Genomic DNA, 21,246 nt, shown 5'->3' with positions numbered 1-21,246 from the left:
AGTAGTAAGTTAATCATTCTTTCATGCTGCTTGTCTTGTTGCTGAATCACTTAGATTTAGAACATCTGTGTGATATCAATAGGTTTATAGAAACACTTTGTAAAGGTACAGCAGTATTGTTCATCTTAAAACATGAACCAACAAATAGCTTCTGATTTGTAACTATGGAAGATTCTAGTATCTGTACCGCGCCCACAGGCCTTCCAAACTCAGACCAGTGGAATTTTGTGTCTGGTTGCCTGTAGGATATGGCTACGAGGCGGTATCTAACCAAGGGTCCTAATCTATGTACGTTCATTAAGGCTTAGGTCTTTACACGGTCATGCATACAACCCAGTCATTATTAGATTTATAATATTCATGAATAGGCATAAATAGTTTGCCACAGGGAGGGATAATGGAAGCAAACTGATGTAATTTCTACATTTCAGGCAGTCATCGTGTAAGATAGCAGTAACAAAAAGTACTCGCCTGTAATAAGTCACAAACAGGAAGCATAATGTATTAGGATTGGAGGCCAGAGTACACTCTTTAGTTTTGCTAGTTGTTGCAAGATCGATACATACTGGCAAACGAGAAAGTGAGAAAATTCACCATTTACACTTTTGACACCCGTCAGAGACATATCGTGACATACCACTTAATTTATCAAATTGCGTTCACAAACACCACAATAGCGTGCGTTTTCCGTCATAATTGTTATTGCTGACGTCAAGAAAAGATAAAAAACAATTTATGGATATTCTGTTTCGGGGGGGTGGGACAAAAGAAAAACCAAATTTTATCAGATAACAGTCAGAATTATGTCATTTTCACCCTTTCCATACATTTCGCTCAAGTTAGGTTTCGCAAACATGTAACTGTGCATTTCATTCAAATGTGAAACAGTCAAAATACATTGAGATTTCATTTAAATTGGCGATTTAAGAAAAATCTCCGCTGAAAAAAATTGTTCGCATAATATTGCGTTAGCTCACACATTTTATTCATAACGGTACGTATCATAAAAATGCCCCGCACCTTAAATACAAACCTTAAGATATTCTGGATATTATAAACGCTGATTATCATTCTAATCAAGCAATTTATTATTTAAAAATATAATCATAACAAGACCAAAAGCGCCATCGTGTGGCTTCCAAACGCAACTAGACATAAACAGTCATTATTCAGCGCTCATCTGCTTCCTCGGTATATAATTATGTTTTAATAAAAGGGTTAATCCCAGCTCTAAGAAAAGCGGTGTCATACGCAGTTTATTATCTAACATAACCACAGTCCTAAGAACTCCTGTGTTAATGATGTGACGCACATTTCCATGCATTATTGACTGCAACATCGGCCCTTTAAAAATATATATGACAAAGTTCATTAAAACCCGCGAAACGTTTATATCATCCAGCTACCGAAGCGCTTTTGACAGGCAGCTAAACTCACAAGAATGAATGGAATTTGCCCTGGTGAGTATTTATATATAACGCTTCCAAGTTAGCCGAGACTACATATTAGGCCCACAAGACTAACAACGGCGCAGACATTTCATTCTTACACAATTCAGCTTTCAGTTCTTCGTACCCTGTGATAACTATTCCAACGCCTGAAAAGTCAATCTATTCTTCGCATGTTCACCGAGATGATCCGCTGCAAAATTCATGAACAGTGACACAGAGCAGATGTATTTTGTATGCATATTTTCCCCTCACAAGCCCGCAGAAATCTCAAAGAGCAAAAAAGGAAGTAATTGATTTAAATTAATTTGTAAAGGTCTCCCTGATGGGAACCATCTGTCCAAACACAAGCAGCACATTGAGTACCTTTTAATAATAATTAATTAAACCGCTAACAAGTTACATACATCATAGTTAACACAGGGAGAAATTACCGCAGGAAATGTTATGAAACAAATTAGCTTTAACAATGAAAGAAAATTACTTCACATAACTAAATATTACGCTCGCTTCCGCTAGCCATATTTCTTAATGAATTCTCTAATTAATTTAATTCACACATTGTGCATAATTTGGAGCTGAAAATGTCACTGGGTCAAACTTTACCATAGTCTTTTGCAGGCTGTCTGTTTCAACAAGAGACATACTGGCAAAACATAACCCCTATGCAAATTACATGGACCAACTGTTGTAATTTTAATTCCAAGGCCTGATTAGCATGTTCTTGTGATGTCTTTCAGGCAAGTTTTTTTTTATTTATTTTTTAACACAAGCCACTGTCAATTTAACTAGATCCTGTGTTGTCATTATTAATCTCCTTCCAAGAATTTTCTCTGTGAATCCAAAACGAAAAATAACCATACAATGAGTTAAATGTCAAAATACATCATGTAATTTGCCCATTTTGTTTGTTTTAGGAACAGGTGAAAAGTGGCCTTATCAAAGCAATGTAAATGGAAGCTTATAATATAATATTCCCGTTCTGTATAAGCTACTATTGATGGTGCCCGTTCCTAGTTAACCATGATGTCATTCACCGTATTTTTTAAAAGCAGGTCTTCATTAATATGCAGAGGATGATTTGCATATTTTAATGATGGTTGGGGGAGAGGGGGAGGGAGGCTTTTGACCAGTAAGTGAGACGTACTCACGCCTAAATACCCCAGGTGTTGATGCTTGGCTGCGGGGCTTTCCTGGGGCCAATCACTTAGCAAACGGACTAATGAAAGCAGGGAGGCTGGCACCAGGGACAGCCGTCAGGGGAAGCCAAGCTCCACGGGTCTGCAGCGACTACCTCCCGGCATGAGTGACACTTCATAAGCTGGATGGAGCCAGCGGGGCTCCTGGGACTAGTCTAGTTAAAGATCGGAGAACTTGTACAATTTAGACCGAACCCTCTCCCCAGTCTCTCTGGATTATGACTAACTGGATAGATTTATATAGTTAAGATTTTTTTATTGTTGTTGCACGTATGGAGACGGTGTGAAGAGAAATATGCAATGTTATCCACATGTGGGGAGGGGGTGGTCCACAAAGCAGGATATCTCAGTTATCTGACTTAAGCTAGGACCTATGATTGTCCGATAAGAGTTTGGGTAAGGGGCATTCCTACTGGGCAATCATGGACTTCTACCGTAAGTTATCCCAACAGGGAAATCCTGCTTTGTGTAACACCCACCCGGAACACGGTCCAATGTCTGAGTTTCGTTTTGAAATTTTATATTATGATACATACGTATTCCATGACTTACCCATTAAATACAAACATTTAAATGTTCCTCACTGAGATATAAAACAGCACCTACCCAAAATGCGTGCAATACGCAGAAGTTAATCAGTTTTAAACAATATATAAGCAACTTTAAGTTACAGGGATTCGATGAAAGTGTTAATATGAATTTTATGGGATATACATGAGAAGAATATTTTCCTCGTACAAACACGCTGCTTCTTTTCCCATTCAAACACTGAATGGGGAATAAAGTTAGATCAATGTATAACTTGCTGTCCTAGCAGCTGCCAGTCGGGCCACACCCCGCAACACGCCCTTGGGTGGTTTTCTGTCTTGAAATGTTTATATGCGAATAACACAGCAGTTCGAGTCTACGTGTAAGTTTAGATGGGGGGAAATTAAGTGGTAACACGGGGGATCGGGATCTGCGGAGTGCGCAGGCAGTCGTCAATCGGCACAGTTGAGGCATCGTTGTCCCTGGAGAATGTAAGGTAGCCAACTCTAAAGAGCCTGCGGTGAGATTTATTACGTGGACTTCGCGGGATATCGGGATCCGGTAAAAGCTTTGGCGAAAACTTTTTGTTTCTGTTTCATCTCCAAACGTCCTCAATCCGATGATCGCTTCGTTTGTAAGGCGCTCTTTTCCGCGGGGCTTAACTTTGGAGTTGTAACCTGATCGAGACCTAAACTTGTGTTCAGGCAATGCCACGCAGGCAGGAGGGAGCAGGGGGCGCGAGCAGTCGTGCATGGCGCAGGGCAGAGGCATGCAGCACCTTCAGTGCGTCTGCACCGTCCGCGCGGTTTCTGAAGCTTTAAACAGGTGGTCGAGCGAGAGGACATGATGAAGTTCAGGAAGTATTTCCGAGGCAGCGGACGGGTGCTCGCCTTCGTCTTCGTGGCGTCCGTCATATGGCTGCTATTTGACATGGCAGCGCTGAGGGTCTCGATGGACGACGTGAACAGCCGCCTGCTGAAGGACCGCATCGCGAAAGACAGAGAGGCTGTCAGGCACAAGGCCACGAAAGGCACAGATGTGGCCGAAAATGCGGCTCTTTTTAGGGACCCGCAACAGCGAGTAGATTTTGATCTAGAAACTGAAGTCAGGTTTTCGAACATAGCGGGGAAGAAAGCAGCCGACGTGTACAGAGAGCGAAAACACGCAACCCCAGCTATTAAAGATGACAGTAATGCAAAGTTAGTGGATGGAAAAGTGGTGGATGTGAATCACGAAGGAGAAAAGTTTAATAAGTTGCCGGAGGTACACATGGGTTTAAATAGACACTTCGGTGTACATATGAACTTCTCCAAATCCGGGAATGTGGACACAGATGAGCGCACGGCCGCCCACCTTATGCGAAAAGCGACAACTTCGAAAGTTGAGGAAAGAAGAAGGAACTTTGTCGCCGGGAAAGGTCCGAGCGACTTGCCAAAGTTAACTGACGCGCCACCTGGGAGGCAGGAGGATAAACTGCATCCCGAACACAAAGGGGAAAATAAACTGGATGGACCTGTTGATGATCCTAGACTGCTGGCAAAGGAAAACATTTCCGATGAAGTCCCAAAGAAAATCGGTTCTGCTTCCCAAGATAAAAAGGAGCAAATTTCTCCCAAAGAGAATATGCCAAAAAAACAGACCGTAAAGACAGGCAAAACAGATTTAGATATAAAAGATAAGGCGATCGGTATCAATGGAAAACCGAACAGTGCACTAAATCCGAGTGGCCCTGATACTGTGAGTCATGTGACCCGGGCAACTCCCAAGCCAGAGGTCATTGTTCAGGAGCTCAGAAAAGGGACCAGTTTGACAGTGGGGCATAACTCAAGTGTCCACAGAGTGATGTCTTTGGATGTCACTCAGTATCCAAGGGACTTTAGTGCTGTTGGACAGTTTGGACAGCCTGCTGTGGTACCCAAGGAGAAGGAACTGGAAGCGAGGAATCGCTGGGACGAGGGTCACTTCAACGTATACCTGAGCGAGCAGATTCCCGTGGACAGGGCAATCCCAGACACCAGGCCAGATGCGTGAGTTTTAAAAACGGCGGAAGAGTTTGTCGATGCGGATTGCATGCTGTCGACGAGCATCGATTAACCCCTCTGACGCGCAAATGATATTTCCCGTAGATGTTCTGGGAAGATGGTGCATGATGATCTGCCGACCACCAGCGTGATCTTCTGCTTTGTGGACGAGGTGTGGTCCACCCTCTTGAGGTCGGTCCACAGCGTGCTCAACCGGTCACCACCACGCCTGCTCAAGGAGATCATCCTCGTGGATGACTTCAGCTCCAAAGGTAGGCAGGGGCCCACTCACCTGATCTTCGACTGTGCCTCCTGGTGAAACTGGATGTTCACCTTTATTTATTTATTTGCAACTGCAGACTACCTCAAAGAGCCGCTGGAAAAATACATGTCTAGGTTTCCGAAAGTGCGGATTGTCCGTTTGAAGGAGAGGCAGGGCCTGATCCGGGCCCGACTCGCAGGGGCTGCTGTTGCTACCGGTAATTTATGACGTCTTCTCACTTGGGACACCCGTGTCGTTTCCTTTTCAGCATCGAATAAATGTTTAGACGGTGTTTCCCAACCCGGTCCTCGGAGACCCTCAGATGGTCCATGTTTTTGCTCTCTCCCAGCTCCCTGCAAGACAGTCCTCATTTTTCCTCCCTCAGGCAAAAAAAGTGGACTGTCTGGTGGTCCCCGAGGACCACGTTAGGAAGCACTGTGTTAAGGTATGATTTCGAACATCTGCATTATAACGCTGTTATTTCTTTGCACTTGGTCCAGGTGAAGTGTTGACCTTCCTCGACTCGCATGTCGAGTGCAACATCGGCTGGCTGGAGCCTCTCCTACAGAGGGTGCATGTGGATAGGAAGAAGGTTGTGTGTCCTGTAATCGAAGTCATAAGCGACAAGGACATGAGGTAGAGGTCATACTGAAATTAAAATGTGTGTAGTTACTGTCCTAAACAATATGAATATTGGAAGTTGTAGTTTTTTTTTGTATACAAAGGGATGCAGTGATGTGTAGCTATTCCAGATTCATGCTAATGGTTTGAATGAATTGATCAGCCCCATAAGAAACATTGTGAAATAGCAGCTCTCCCCCCTTTGTGATGATTTAGGTATGGGGGGTGAGTTTAAGTATGACCAGAAATGCAATAAGGAAATCTGTGGGCTGGCATTAAGCAAGTCACAAAAATAATGCATTTTTACTGCGGGAGGAAATGCTTTCATGTGTTCTAGAATTTGATAAAAAAGTAATTATTTTTATTATTTTTTTGTGGTAACATTGAAAGGTCAACCTTAAAACACTCAGTAAATGTATCGCCCCCCCCACCCACCCCCCATTGTTTTTTTTTTAGCTACATGTTAGTTGATAACTTCCAAAGAGGCATATTCAAGTGGCCCTTGGTTTTCGGTTGGAACACGCTGACGGAAGAAGTCATCAGAAAGGATAAAGTGAAGGATTCGGATCCGATCAGGTGAAGCTTATGGACGCCTCTTTTCATCATGGCTCTGTGCTCAATTATACCAGTCTGACCATGTAGCACATGTCAGGTTAATGTATCTGGATTTTATTCCGTTTTTAAAAACTCCATTGCTTTGATTGGGTGATTACGGATCAGAACTTCAATCAGGTCCATACTCCTGTTGACTTGGAGAAGGTCTGTCTTAGTCCAAACTGACTTGAACTGGATATTTCACGTATCCCATTACAAATATTCTATATGGGCAACAGTGTTGGGTCACCAGTCTGTCCAGCATTTCACGCTGAATCAAAGGGTATTAATTTGAAGGTCACTAACCCTTAGTTGCTGTAACAGCCTGTACTCTTATGTGAAGACTTTCCATTAGATGTTGGGACATTGCAGGTGGGATCCGCTGCATTCAGGTTGGGTATCGATGTTGGGTGTTCAGGTCCCTTCTTGTGACCGTGTGTCATGTCCAGCTGAACTTGCTCCCGGATGTTTCTGCTTCACAATCACTTCACTTGGGCAGGTCTAGCAGGACAGAAATGTGTGGATCTCGTTTATACATCTTGTTTTTAGCGTTTGAGGCATTTTGCAGTTCAATTTGAATATCTTCCACTAAACACTACTTTCACCTCTCAAAACTTTGTTTTTACGAAGATTGCAAATCGTTGAGCTGCTAATTGGTGTTAAAAGTGTGAAATACTCTCAGATCACCCTTTTATCTGATGTTCTTACACTCCTCGTACTTGAATGCCACAAAAATTACATCTAAAATAGGAAAGAGCTGTCATGCAATTGATTTTACAAATAGATTTAACACAAAAGGAGTTATCTTTTTGGAGACTGCCAGAAAGTGAATGAATAAGCATCAGACGTGGATCGGTCACGTATGTCCAACATCCGTTCCGTCAAAAAGGTCTCGAACTCCACCGATACTGATCCGATTATCGAATTGGTGCATCTACATTAAGAATGTCTTATCTATGTACATGTGTCCTAGGAATGCTTTATGAAGCTTCACATAAAATGTGGCATCTCGCTGGCATCGTTTAATGGTGCACTGAGTCACCCCTAAATACATCCTATGTTTGTTTTGCAGATGTCCAGTCATGGCGGGAGGCCTGTTCTCAATCGACAGGAAGTATTTTTATGAACTGGGAACCTACGACCCTGGACTCGATGTGTGGGGCGGTGAAAACATGGAAATCTCTTTTAAGGTAGTGGAGATGGTGGCTCAATGGGCGGTACTGCCCCCTCCGACCTCAAAGGTTGTTGGTTTAAATCCCACGTCTTCTGTGTTAAGAGCTGTGCATTCTCTGTTTGCTGGTTGTCGTTCGGGAGTCTTTAATATCTAGCAATATTTGAAATGTTACTGCAATACGACACAATTTTATTCAATTAACAAAAATTTTATTTCAACAGAGTGAAACAGGCTGTTTTTAGTGGAATTTATTTGAATTCAAAACACTCAACAATGAGTGTTAATTTTTTCATTTAACAACAGAATATGTTAAAAAAAAAACTTTGTCTCAAAAACACAAAAAAATGCACTAGAAACATTCAGCCTTGCATTTGTACTTTAACAATCAAAAAGTATTTCTGGATATGTATATCTTACTCTCTGAAAATGTAGGAAACATTCTTTAGGTGTACTAAATACATAAAATGTACTGTAATGTTTTGATCTCTGCTCTCTACTAAGGTGAGTCTTTCCTTTGTGTGAGAGATTTTGATGTATCATGGTGGTTAAATGATATGAATCGGTATTTGTTAATTTAGTCGATTAAATTGTTTTGTGGCCTTAAAAATCAATGTATCATTTAGAATCGATGTATTGTTATGCCCTTGCTAATTGGGGTCTTTAAATTGCTGGTGGTGTTTGATTAAACCTCATGCCCCTATGGGTATTGAGTGGGCCTACTTGTCCTCTTTGACATCTGGGCCTACTTGTCCTCTTTGACATCTGGGCCTACTTGTCCTCTTTGACATCTGGTTCCCCGCTCCCCTCCGGCAGATCTGGATGTGTGGCGGCGAGATCGAGATCATCCCTTGTTCTCGGGTCGGCCACATCTTCCGTAGCGAGAACCCTTACAAGTTCCCCAAGGACAGGCAGAAGACGGTGGAGCGTAACCTGGCTCGGGTAGCTGAAGTCTGGCTCGACGAGTACAAGGACCTCTTCTACGGCCATGGCTACCTCCACCTCCAGGACAAGAATGCCATGGACATCGGTGACCTCACGGAGCAGAAGGTGCTCCGGAAGAAGCTTGGGTGCAAGAGCTTTAGGTGGTACCTGGAGAACGTCTACCCTGAGCTGGACGCTCCGATCGTCAGGGCCCAGGGGCTGGTATGTGAACTTCAGTGAGCTCTGTCAGTTGCTTTGGATAAAAGCATCAGATGAACGAGTAAAACAGGCCTTCAAGTGAGTGGGAGTTCATGTACTCTCATATATTTAGTTATTAGCAGATGTGTGTGTGTGTGTGTGTGTGTGTGTGTGTGTGTGTGTGTGTGTGTGTGTGTGTGTGTGTGTGTGTGTGTGTTTTATACAAGTTTGTGTACTTAATCACCACTCGAATGCTAACATGCTTCACCAGGGCTTCTTAAACTGCTGGAAATTGCTAACAACAGTCCAGACCGTTCATGACCAATCAGCACTTTTCCATTTCATAAGATGTGAAATTCCATCTCCGTATCACTTTTTAAATATAATTGAATATTTCTCTGTTTTCAAAGGCAAAGCACATCATTTCTTTGGCTTATGTAGGTTGCTTTTGTCCTTCTGTCCTGATTCTCGTTCTCTGGGAGGTTTTGTTGTGCCGGAGAAGCACAGAGTCTGTTTGTACGGCGCTTCCGCAGAATAATAATGCCGATTGTTACTAAAAGCTAGTGACTGCTCTCCTTCGGCATCTGTTGACTTCGCCAGCCTGCAGAATGTAAACATTCTCATCTGCAGCTTCTCACGGGGGAACCCACTCCTCTTTTCCAGATCTTCAATGTCGGTTCGAGAAAGTGCATCACCCAAAAGGACGGTTCGCTAACGTTTGAGACCTGCGATCTGAGCAAGCAGGTAAACTTGTAGGGTGCGAAGACTGCAGACATGCTGTGACTTGTGTGACCTCCCAGAGTCAAAAATGGTATTTCCCAGAAGGAAAAGAACCACAAAGATCATATCTTTACGTGTGTAGCTAAGTGGGTGGTTGTGAGTTCAAATCCCTTACAGGCAGAATAATAATATCACCGCCCTTGAGAATTGCACTTAACTCCAGGGATGCTGGCTGACCCCTCTCTGACCCCAAACTTTCCTTACTTTTAGCAAAATAATCTGCTAAATAATGCAATTTATAAATGTCTTTCCAATATATCCTCCTGAGATCGAGGGCAAACGTTTTTTTTTTTTTTAATTTTATTTAAATATTGATTAAAATTATGATTTGACAGGAAGAGGAAGTAGACAAGGTCACACCCCTACAAGTGTGATGTCATCATAAAGCCCTAATTCTGCTGTTTAAGGAGCCACAGCACTTAACAAAGTGGCCCGTACAGTATGAGAGCAAGAAGGAGACACTATTATTCCTGTCAGTATACTGGAAGCTACAGTAATATGTCTATTTTGATATTTGTTGTATTTTCAGTTCCGGTATATTTCCGCAGTGGTAGAGACGGTCGATTTCCGTGTGACCGTTTAAGCGTCCTGCCCTCCTCCACAGAGCCAGCAGTTCAACCACACCTGGATGAGGCATGTCCAGCAGAAGGACTCCTGCCTGGAGCCTCAGCCATCGGGGCGGGATGTGGGTCTGGGCCACTGTGACAACAGCAATCCTAGCTTACGCTGGATGCACAAGTCTATCATTCCGAATTCAGCCATGGTGAGTCTGGGGAAAGACATCTTGTGTTTGCCCACAGCGTCCGTGGTTCGGTTGGTAGCCGAACGATGGGTATTTTGGGGATTCTACCGTCGTAAAGTGACTGCATGTTACAAGAGAAATCCTGTGTGCGTTTAATTACAAATTACTATGAGAAACATGATTATATTTATCCTGAATTGAGTGCTTTTACTGTAGTGAAATTCCTATCTGCTTAATATGCATTTTATGTATAGATTATTAAAAATCACCTCATTATTTTATAAAAAACAATGGGAAAATTAGGCCCTTTTCACCAGTTGGTGCGTGGTGTCTGCCAAACTGAACATCGCCCTCTGGTGGCACTCAATGGTACTAGACGGCTGATCTCCATACCTGCGGCATCTGCCTGTTCTCCACAGAAAGAGCATCTGGTCGTGGAGCTCACACCTCGGCCCCTTTGCCTGGAGGCCAATACTCAGCACGTGGGGGTGCAGCTCAGTGAGTGCAATGCCGCAAGTCCATTACAGAAGTGGCAGTTTACACACTACTATACACAGTGACTGACATCCACACACAGACTGGATGCCCTGAGGCGCCATCCCGGCAACAGGTTTGGTTACCGTGGTTTGTAAACACGCCAGCCACTCATTCTTATTCCTCGTAAGTCACATAAAGAGTAGACTTTGAGTTTGTGACAAACTATGTTGCAAATTTGAGATGATGCAAAGTAAACTTTCAACATAACGTAAGAAATCAGTCACTAACAAAAAAAGGAACCTATTTTCCAAAATTGGTAAGCCTGTACATATTGGTATTCTAGTTGAATAACTATGTCACATTATATTTTTAAATATAGAAATATGTGTGCGTATGAAAATGTAATGTAGACACTAAAGTGCTTCAGACTTACAGCAAAAAGTTCATTCAGTTCATTATTAACTGAATCACTACATGGCTTCTGTGGTTATAATTTGTAAAGTAAGATGAGATAAACATCGAGTCAGATCTTGGGCGGGTACCAAATACACCATGGAAACTGACTTTTGTCAAAGTTGTAAATATGTTTTTCCAGTGCAACATTATGGGATGTGCATTTTTATATTTGGTGCATTGTAAATACTGTGAATTTACGGGAATTCGTAAATCAGATTTAAAGAAACGTATGACAATCAGGCTTATATAAGTGAGGGAAGTGGGTCAATGACCAATACAAATAATGTGATATTTAACAACTCTTGGTTTTGTCATTTGACAGGTGCTTTTTTTTTGGAAATGTTACTATTCGTTATCTAAGGTGTAAACAGGTCTAATTTACCACTAGAGGGCAATGTTTCATATTGTGAAGGGGAATGGATGTTTTCAGTGCGTCATTAAAATGTTTCTGTTAATGAGTGTTTCATGCCCTATATGCATAAACATTAAAATGATTTTGTTTCCTGTGCAAACGCATTTCCTTATTTACTGCCATCTGGAATGTGTTAATTCTTTAATAACTGCAGTGATATGCAGTGTGCTGGTAGCCAAGAGGGCCGAGCTTTGGGATGTGTCTTGCAACTGGATTCTTTTCTTCCAGAAATGTAAAATGAGTATTTTGCAAAATGCAACGAAAGCTGCAACGAGTTGGCTCTACTAAAAAAAAAAAAAATCAAACATGCTGAAAGGGTAGTACATCGTTACTGATAAATTTCACTTAATTGATGTGCTCAACGAAATTGCAAAATCCCGATGTGCTGAAAGGAAAGAGCCTTTATTTACAATAGCATCTGCTACAACGGAACCGTATGACCGGTGAGAATACATACTCATATCCAAACGAAATATTTTTCCAGTTGACCTTTACGCATGAGCTGTTATGTTGTTTAAAACTATTAATACTCATCACCAAAAGGGACAAATATTGGTTTAAAGTATTTCTTAATGTAACTGCCAGCATAAAAATACCAAGATAAGAAATTGTTACAAAGGTATGCCCTAAAAATAAGAAACATAAGCACTACAAATGATGGTTAGCATTGTTGTTGATATGTACTAGTAAGATTAACAGCTACTAAGCCTCTTATTTTGATACATTCCCTTTGAGTTAGGCTTTTTTTTTTATTTTACCAAAGCTACCTACATTTACAAAGGAATTAGGCAAATTCCCAAATTGAACATACTCATTAAAAACAGGGTCTAACACAATGGATTCCAATCTTCAGTTTCGTGAGATACCAGTATTGACAATTACAGGACGTAATTAGTAACGCTCCATCAATTACGCATTTCTGAGAGCAATTAATGCGTAATATTTCCAAGAAGATGGAATGATCTGTTTTGAAACTAAAAAACATTAAATAGATCATAAACTATGAAAACATAGTGAGTCCATTATCTCGGCACACAACACAAATATTAATCTCATTAATGGATATGGAACAAGATGTTTTAAACATTAATGTTTATTCCGGTCTGTGCCTTTTCATTGTCTGGCCCCCGCATTTGTATCTTTAGTTTTAGTTCATCATGGACTCAAATTCATTGATTTTCTGCCTGGTGTTTCCCTTGCGGATCTTTCGGTAGGAGACTGTGTTGTATTTGGACATGAAGTCAGGGTCGGTGGATTTCTTCCTGTCGCCAGCAGAGGGCGTTTCCTCACCAAGCTCAGAACTGCTGTGATATCTCTCGCTAACTTCCCCCTGTTCACCCCCTTCCTTCACATCCTGCTCTTGATTCAGTATCTCCTTTTCGGTCAGTCGTCGGAGCGGAATCCTCTCTTCTCCGTTCTCCTGGTTCGACTCCTTCTCGGGAGAAGGGGTGGGTGCGGACTGGGGGGCAAAGCCCTCCAGTTTCAGCCCCAGTGAGAGAGCAGTTTCCCTCCACGGATCAAAATCTAAACAGGAACATACAACAATAGTTGCAGCATCAGTAACTGACCTCATATGCTACTTAAAACATCCTTATTTCAGTTAAAGTAGAAAAAAAGTTAATGAAAAAAAAATCATTAAAAAGTATGTACACTGACAAAATGCATAGCATCATCAGCTGTACAGCTGGAGGAATTTTAATTACATTTGAGAGATATCTAGACTTGATTCCCAAAGCACACACGATTATCAATTCTGCCATGAAATAAATGTTGCTATATAAGATGGACTTAAACATAGATGGCCATAATGGTGAATTTAGGATGGGGCTTAAACCGGGCACCTCACAGAGAAGGCTTCATCTTAGCTGAGAATATACATGTGTCCATCCATCCATATTATCTTGGTCAGGGTCATGGGGGGGCAGGTTGGACCCTATCCCAGCCAGCACAGGGCAGGAGTACTCCGTGAATGGGATACCGATCTATTTCCGTGTGCACACAGGCAGAGACACAAAATATCCTAACTCTGCGACTTCAAAAAACCCACATGACACCCAGAGAGCATGTAAACTACACACTTACACAGAGAACAGAGGTGTGATTCTAACCCCCCCCCATGTGGGGGTGTGAGGCAGCAACTCTGGGCCCCCGAGTAACAAGGTTTGCGCACACTTATAATAAATGAAGTATGATTTTCCATTCTACTCTGAACAGTCAGACTGAAAGCCACTCTTCAAATCGGTCTCATTAGATGAAGGTTTATTTCTGATAAAGACTGTAAAGGGTTATATGATTAGTATAAACAAAGTGTTTGATGCATGTAAATAAATAAGCAGCTTATTTGTTGCATTAGTAAAGGGTTAATATTACTTTAATACTCATGTCTGCCTCACCCTCCAGGGTCTGGACCTCCACCTCCTTCTGTGTTTTCAGCCGTCTCGGGACTTCAGCAGGGCTATTGGTTAATATTTTTTCTGACCCTTTGGTTCTGGGGTCCACTGGAATCAGATCCTCGAAATCCATTGGATGGATCATGTTTTTCTCCAGCATGAGGTCTCTCTGATCTTCTGGGACAGAGGGAGCAGGGGGAGTGGAGGTGCCCACCGCAGGCAGCCTCACCGCAGGCTCAGCCCGGCTTTCCCACGGCTCCGAGGTTATGGTGAAGCGCAAATGGTTGGGGTCTCCGCCGACTCCCGTTAGATCAGCCGAAGTCAGAGCGGGACCATGACAAGCCCTGATTGGAACGAAATCTTTCTCGCTGTAAAAAACACTGTCATCATCTTCAGTGGCCACTTGCATCGTCGGTACCAGTAACGAGGTATCGCCGATACCACCACTGACATCCGCCACTCCAGACGATACTCTCCTCTCTTCCAGATCCAACTTCTCTGAAGCTGTGCTGTCAGCCATTATATCGTATATCCCTAAATTCTGACTTTTGACTTTTTATTCCAATTGTTACAAATTACTAGCAGTGCTTTGACTGCCCTTCTGATATTCACTTCTGTTTCGCTTACCGTTTGTTGCAACACTGGCAAAGCAGCCGTCGTCTCCGATGGAAAAAGCCTGTTATTATCCTAACGGTCCCAGTGGGTGATCAGCAAAGGTAGCATCTCGTATTTAATAGATACGTAGAGGCTGTCGCCCGTTTACGCAGCTCCACTGTGTAATTCAACAAACGAGCTGAGCCAAATGATGAACGGACCGTTGTGTGCAGGGATAATAAGCAGGCCTTTGTTCACAGGCTTCAACAAATGAAATGATTGTCCCGATTCCTTAATCCTCCCTGAGTGGCCGGACTTTAAGGCATTCTGAAATGAGATTAACGATTTCTTTTGGCTTACCAGTCCCCTTGATGTGTGTCACATTCCCAACACCGTGTTTTATCTGGCTCCATGACTCACGACGCTTAAAGTGCTTTTAATAAGTCACACGCGTAAAATGTTCTAAGAAACAGTGCCTGGCGCCCTTGTTTATTACACTTGTAAAATGTATTTTTAATCTCAAGCAAATTGTGTGCTTGATGCATTGCTTTGTATGAATCAACTCTGAGTAATATTCCAAGATTATAAAAAGCATTACTGTAGGCAGTTCTTTAATCTGGAAAGTGTCAGAATAGACTGTATGAAGTCTATTATGGAATCCTATTGTTATACTTAAAATACACTTAGAATTAATTTGTTTAATGACTAAGATCTATATAAAAATTATTACTAAGAATTGGCTAATAAGTGATCCTTGTAAGGAAATATATTTCATTTAATATATAAAAATACTGAAAAATATGAATGGACTAGCATCTTGTGCAGGACCCAACCTTAGCTGCCGGGGATAGTAATAATAATTGATACTTTATTGATCCCCTGTAGGGAAATTATCTTTACGCCTCCCTCAGCTTGCTCTTTGTGGAGTAAGTTGACCGCGAAGGGCTGCCACCCATAGCGGCGCCCAGGGAGCTGGGGGTTAAGGGTCATGCTCATGGACCCGCAGACGTGCTGAGGCTGGGTTCGAACCTGCGACCTTCTGATTACAAGGCTTAGCCCACTGAGCCACACGCTGCCCCAGTGTCTGCATGCGGCGTGACAAAAAACATTTTTTATGATTTAGGCCTACAAGCAAGTGTTTTTATGTTATTTTGTTAAGTCATATTCACTTCCAGATTCTAGTTACCATCACCTACCTCTCTAGTTACCATCACCCACCTATCATATTGTACTCCCTGCCGGGTCAGAACATCTTAAGTCAGACTGTCACCGCATTTGCTGCTGAGGCACAGCCCCTGGGCCTGCGCCTCCCTCACCGTGCCACATCACCAACATACCAAAACACATCACAGAGTGTTTTGACATGAGGGTCCCGGGCCTGGCCTGCACCTCCCTCACCGTGCCACATCACCAACATACCAAAACACATCACAGAGTGTTTCGAAAGGAGGGTACTGGGCCTGGCCTGCACCTCCCTCACTGTGCCACATCACCAACATACCAAAACACATCACAGAGTGTTTCGACAGGAGGGTACTGGGCCTGGCCTGCACCTCCCTCACCATGCCACATCACCAACATACCAAAACACATCACAGAGTGTCTCAACGAGAGGGTCCCGGGCCTGGCCTGCACCTCCCTCACCGTGCCACATCACCAACATACCAAAACGCATCACAGAGTGTCTCAACGAGAGGGTCCCGGGCCTGGCCTGCACCTCCCTCACCGTGCCACATCACCAACATACCAAAACACATCACAGAGTGCCATGACAGGAGGGTCCCGGGCCTGGCCTGCACCTCCCTCACTGTGCCACATCACCAACATACCAAAACACATCACAGAGTGCCATGACAGGAGGGTCCCGGGCCTGGCCTGCACCTCCCTCACCGTGCCACATCACCAACATACCAAAACACATCACAGAGTGCCATGACAGGAGGGTCCCGGGCCTGGCCTGCACCTCCCTCACCGTGCCACATCACCAACATACCAAAACACATCACAGAGTGTTTCGACAGGAGGGTACTGGGCCTGGCCTGCTCTGTCCAGTGGAGTTATCAAGCAGAAAGCAGCACACAGCCAGGGTTACAAAAATATTTCATAATTAGTACAAACCTTATGACTTTATTATTTAGAAATGTAACCAGTCATTTTATACCTGCATTGATTCCCTAAACCATTTCTTAGGGTCCTGTCTCCAATTCTCTAATGTTAGGAGCAAATTCTCTGCAAGTCTCTCAGCCAAGTCTTGTGCGAGTTCGGCATGACTGGCGATGCATCGCATCATACTGCATCCTAACAGTACGTCATCTAGACCAGTTCAGCTGGGGGGGCAGACTCGGACCAGTTGTTCTGTTGAGGGGGCCAGATGCAATTTGACCTTAATGTCCTCCAAGTATTACTTACACTTGATTGCCAGCAATAACAACCAACAGACAATTCTGAAAACCAATGTTATTTATGCAATGGTTTGCCACCACATTTTACAGTCTTTATAAATGTGTAACTCACTCTGATTTCTTGCTTAAAGTGTCTTACTACCGAAAGCTTGATTTTTTTTTTTCTGTCGTTAAGTTCGCTTTTCACCAACTTACAGTAACTGACTCAAGCACCGTGCGCACACACGTTAAGTAGGTACTTGGAAATTTTTCACCAAGGTGTCTTGATTAACTTTACACCTATTTTAATGGAAAGAGATATATAAGAGAGAGAAACCATAAAAAATGATACCTCTTTTGTCAATATATATTTAATAGAACCAGAGATATTGAAGATTTAATATGCCTGAAATCGGATTTTTGTTCTAATGTAATTACAATTACAACTGTAGAAAAAACTGTGACTACTTAGAGCAACTTCGCTCTGCATAGGCGGAGGGCAGCCTGCGCCTCATTCAATAAATCTAAGAAATTGTAAATAGGGTATGGTGCACTTAAACAACCATAACTTTGCCAATATCTAACCAATCTTAGTGATTTTTGATGTTGAAATGAAAATTTACTTGGGGGTATCTACATTAACTGGCATGATGTCCAACTAATCAGGAGCCAGATCGGTGGTCACGTGGCATTGATCTATCCTCCGTACAGCACATAAAATCCCTTCAATCTTCAATCATCCTGAAGTGGGCACACGATTGTATAGTGTGGGCATGCATCAATCGTCATCATAGTTGGCAATTTTCACATTTAGGGTGCAATAAATATGCCTGTGCACAAATAATCGATGCCCCACGATTCTTTCGATTTTTATTTAGTGCGTGAAAGTTACCTTGTTTTCAAATTGTTGTTGCTCCGCGAATACTGAACCGATTTTGATCCGGTAAAAAATAAGAAAATCAAGGATAAATAAATTATTCAAAACGGCGGATATCTCATAAGTTGAATGCAGAACTAGCCGCGAAAAACGCATTTTCGCACCCAACCCGTAGCCACCGCTGAAAAAATGATGACGTCATCACACGGAATAGTACAGTGAGCGACCAAAGTAGGATTTCCAAGTCCCTACGTTAAAAGTCCGTAAAAATGTGCTTACGTTTGTTTCGCCTGTTCCCAGCGTACAAAACTTTTTTTTTTGTAAAGAATAATAATAGTTGTAGTAATCATACATTTATTTCAGATCGATGAAGCATACGATTTTAGGGGGGGTCACGGGGGCACTGGTCTACCCAGAAGCGCCCCTGCATGGCAATAGGGGTGCGTCGTGTTACATCGCAACGGCAGTTGCTTCATATTAAATCTTTAATGTATCGGATAGTCGGCGATCGCCCCAGAGATATAGATGCACTTCCATACCGCGATAAAAGCATCTGCATAAACAAATTTGGGATAAAGCAAAAGGTATAAATAACGTTTTTTTATTATTATTAATTAGTAAAAATAAATAAATGTGCGTTTCCTTTGTACACAGATAGGTTTTTCTATGGGAGGCACCGAATGATATTTTTAATAAACATCGGGGGTCCGCGCTTCCGCAGCGGCTGCACTGCAGGCGAAGGGTGTGCCGCCTGCTAAACGTGACATGTGGGTTGCGGTCACCTTCTGCGATTCGTGTGAATATGGGCGTTAAAGGCACTGCGACTGCAGACCCTCGCGTTAGGGGCGCAGTACGGCTAATAATTCGAGAAAGTTAAGTGGCATTAAAAGGCTTATAATAAAGTTAACGATAAAGTCAGACCAGTAAGCTTTTTAGGATAATCTGGTACGCCTTTCCCCAGTCCAAGCTACGCTGTTACAGAGTTTGCTTGCGTAACACACGCTTTAATGAAAGATCGCCACACTCCAATGAGCTCTAGCGGAACAAAACACAAGCAGATCTGGGATATTTTTCTTACATTATTACGTTTAATCGCATATTTACATCCTTCAGTCCTGCTTGACGACAGAGACCAAAGCTCAAGTATGATCTGACCTCATTTGATCTCCAGAAAACCATCATAACTCAAACGTCCACTGTTTAGCAACTCTCCCATCAATTTCTCTGTCATTCTGTTTTTCTCCTTCTTAATAAGCCTGCTAGATATCCACGTGTACCGCGTAGCTAAGGCAGGCACTGTTAGTTTTTATCGAGCGGCAAATTGTACGGCATGAGGTAAAATAAAGGATATTTGTCCAGAAATACAACATAAGAGACAACATCCACAGAGTCAGGGATGAATAATGACAATTTTTCAAGCGATAAATGAAAAGAAATAAGGGGCCAGGCCCTTTTGCAGATAAACACGCACTGCTGACCAGAGTGCGAGTAGTGTCATGCATCCGCTGACATACGTACTGGCTGCTTGATCTTATCTAGATAAATAAGCGCACATTCTGGCGCATGATGATCGGCAAGTTTAACACTGATATCTAAGAAAATTGCACATTAAAACACACAGGGTTCTGTTACGTCCTCAAATTCACATTAACGCGTGTATTCCCTGCTATGTATTGCTGTTCAAACGTTACTACTTCTACATTTTGGTTTATTGTATGTTACCATTGCGGGAATGCGCGATAAACGGTTAGGATAAACTTGTAGGACAAACGTATTCGCTCTTTGCGTAATGTCTCACTTACATTTCTTAACTTAAGAGTATTAGGCAGTGTGTCTGGCAGCTTGTAGCAGTTCCTAGTAATTTCCGAGGATCATTTGGAGTACTCAGTGAAACTAAGGTTCATGGGATTATCCATCCATCCATATATGTATGTATTGGGGGGGCTTTGTTTTAGGCTACCATAATAATGGAATTAATAATCAAGGATCATTATGTAATGCCCGGTCATTGCCGGGGAAACACTTAGAAAGCTAGAAATTCTAGCCAATTGTACCTTTAGCTGTAGGTAATTGTAACTTTTAAGGTACAGACTCTGGGGAACATTTCTGTATCAATATTGGTACATTAGTGCTGTTTGTACCTCTGGAATGTTCCACTGCCTCTGTTTCTGTACCTTAAAAGGTATAAGTACAAGGGTACAGTCCCAGTGACAAGCAAAGGTACAAATTTTGATCCTTTTTTATGAGTGTAGAATGCTTCATATCCAGGGGCCCCTTTAATGTTCTGGGCACTTTTGAGTCTGCCAGGGTATCTATGCCTCACTGAAAAAACAAAAGCTATATTAATACATAAGAAGCTACAAACAGCCTTTGATTGGATGATCTATAAAGTTCATGCAGAGAAGGTCCTGGTGACCCGTAGCCTTGGGAACAAAAAGCAAAACACAGGACATGCCATTGGCAGAACGTTGTTCAAAACCAGGACACTCTCACCCTGGTGAATTGAATCGGTTCATCTAATGTTACTCAGGTATATATGATGAAGCCAATTTAACAACTAGGGGAACCTGCCGACGGACTCAAAGTAACAAGGGCCGGATTGAGGCCCACTGTCCACAGCTGTAAGTCAATAATACTTCCCAGGGAGCAACAACGAGATCCTGTGGGCAGAAGCATTACTTCGACTTAGACAGATAGATACTACTTAGCAGGTATAGTTCAAGGAGGAATCATGGCTTAACCAGAACATAATATCCTTGTGAGAAAGAAGAATGTTTCACCTATACCTGCAATATTGAAATAATTTCCTCTTGGGGCTGCTTTCATTCTGTTGCTTGGAAACATCTGCAGTGCACCAAAAATACACGCAGTTCTGGTGGACTAGGTGCTCAGAATGTTTATAGTGGAGTCAGGACTCACTGTGGTCATTATACAGGATTGAGCTGCACAAATTGCATTATAAAACATACGCACTAAAATGAAAGTGGACAAACTAGCACACCATTGCTATCATTCACTGCAAAAACGCAATAATATAAAAATACTATTTAAACCTTAGTGGTACATATTTTGCTACCCGATATTAATAATATTCTCACCCCATATATGCTGTATGAAAACTACCGATAAAGGATCTTTTTTGCACACGTCTCTATCATGTAGTTGTGTTGT

At 42.4% G+C, this 21,246-nt stretch overlaps 2 protein-coding genes across 2 annotated transcripts; one reads left to right on the top strand and one right to left on the bottom strand.

The window, feature by feature from the left end:
• Positions 1–3,412: 3,412 nt before the first annotated feature.
• Positions 3,413–11,933, top strand: LOC125730989 (polypeptide N-acetylgalactosaminyltransferase 5). Its single transcript, XM_049005846.1, has 10 exons — positions 3,413–5,202; positions 5,302–5,468; positions 5,556–5,675; positions 5,959–6,094; positions 6,536–6,655; positions 7,746–7,863; positions 8,661–8,990; positions 9,630–9,710; positions 10,351–10,509; positions 10,908–11,933. The coding sequence occupies exons 1-10, from the start codon at positions 4,019–4,021 to the stop codon at positions 11,046–11,048; spliced, it is 2,556 nt and encodes an 851-aa protein (XP_048861803.1). The 5' UTR covers positions 3,413–4,018; the 3' UTR covers positions 11,049–11,933.
• A 283-nt stretch (positions 11,934–12,216) lies between these two features.
• LOC125731134 (ermin-like) lies at positions 12,217–15,332 on the bottom strand. Its single transcript, XM_049005859.1, has 2 exons — positions 14,227–15,332; positions 12,217–13,357 (listed from the first exon to the last, which is right to left on the bottom strand). The coding sequence occupies exons 1-2, from the start codon at positions 14,741–14,743 to the stop codon at positions 12,981–12,983; spliced, it is 894 nt and encodes a 297-aa protein (XP_048861816.1). The 5' UTR covers positions 14,744–15,332; the 3' UTR covers positions 12,217–12,980.
• Between the last annotated feature and the right edge of the window lie 5,914 nt (positions 15,333–21,246).

Source organism: Brienomyrus brachyistius, chromosome 1, assembly GCF_023856365.1.
Source record: "Brienomyrus brachyistius isolate T26 chromosome 1, BBRACH_0.4, whole genome shotgun sequence".
In the NCBI taxonomy this organism is placed as follows: domain Eukaryota; kingdom Metazoa; phylum Chordata; class Actinopteri; order Osteoglossiformes; family Mormyridae; genus Brienomyrus; species Brienomyrus brachyistius.
Note: the sequence above shows the minus strand (reverse complement) of the source record. Positions and strands in the feature narration are given on the sequence as shown.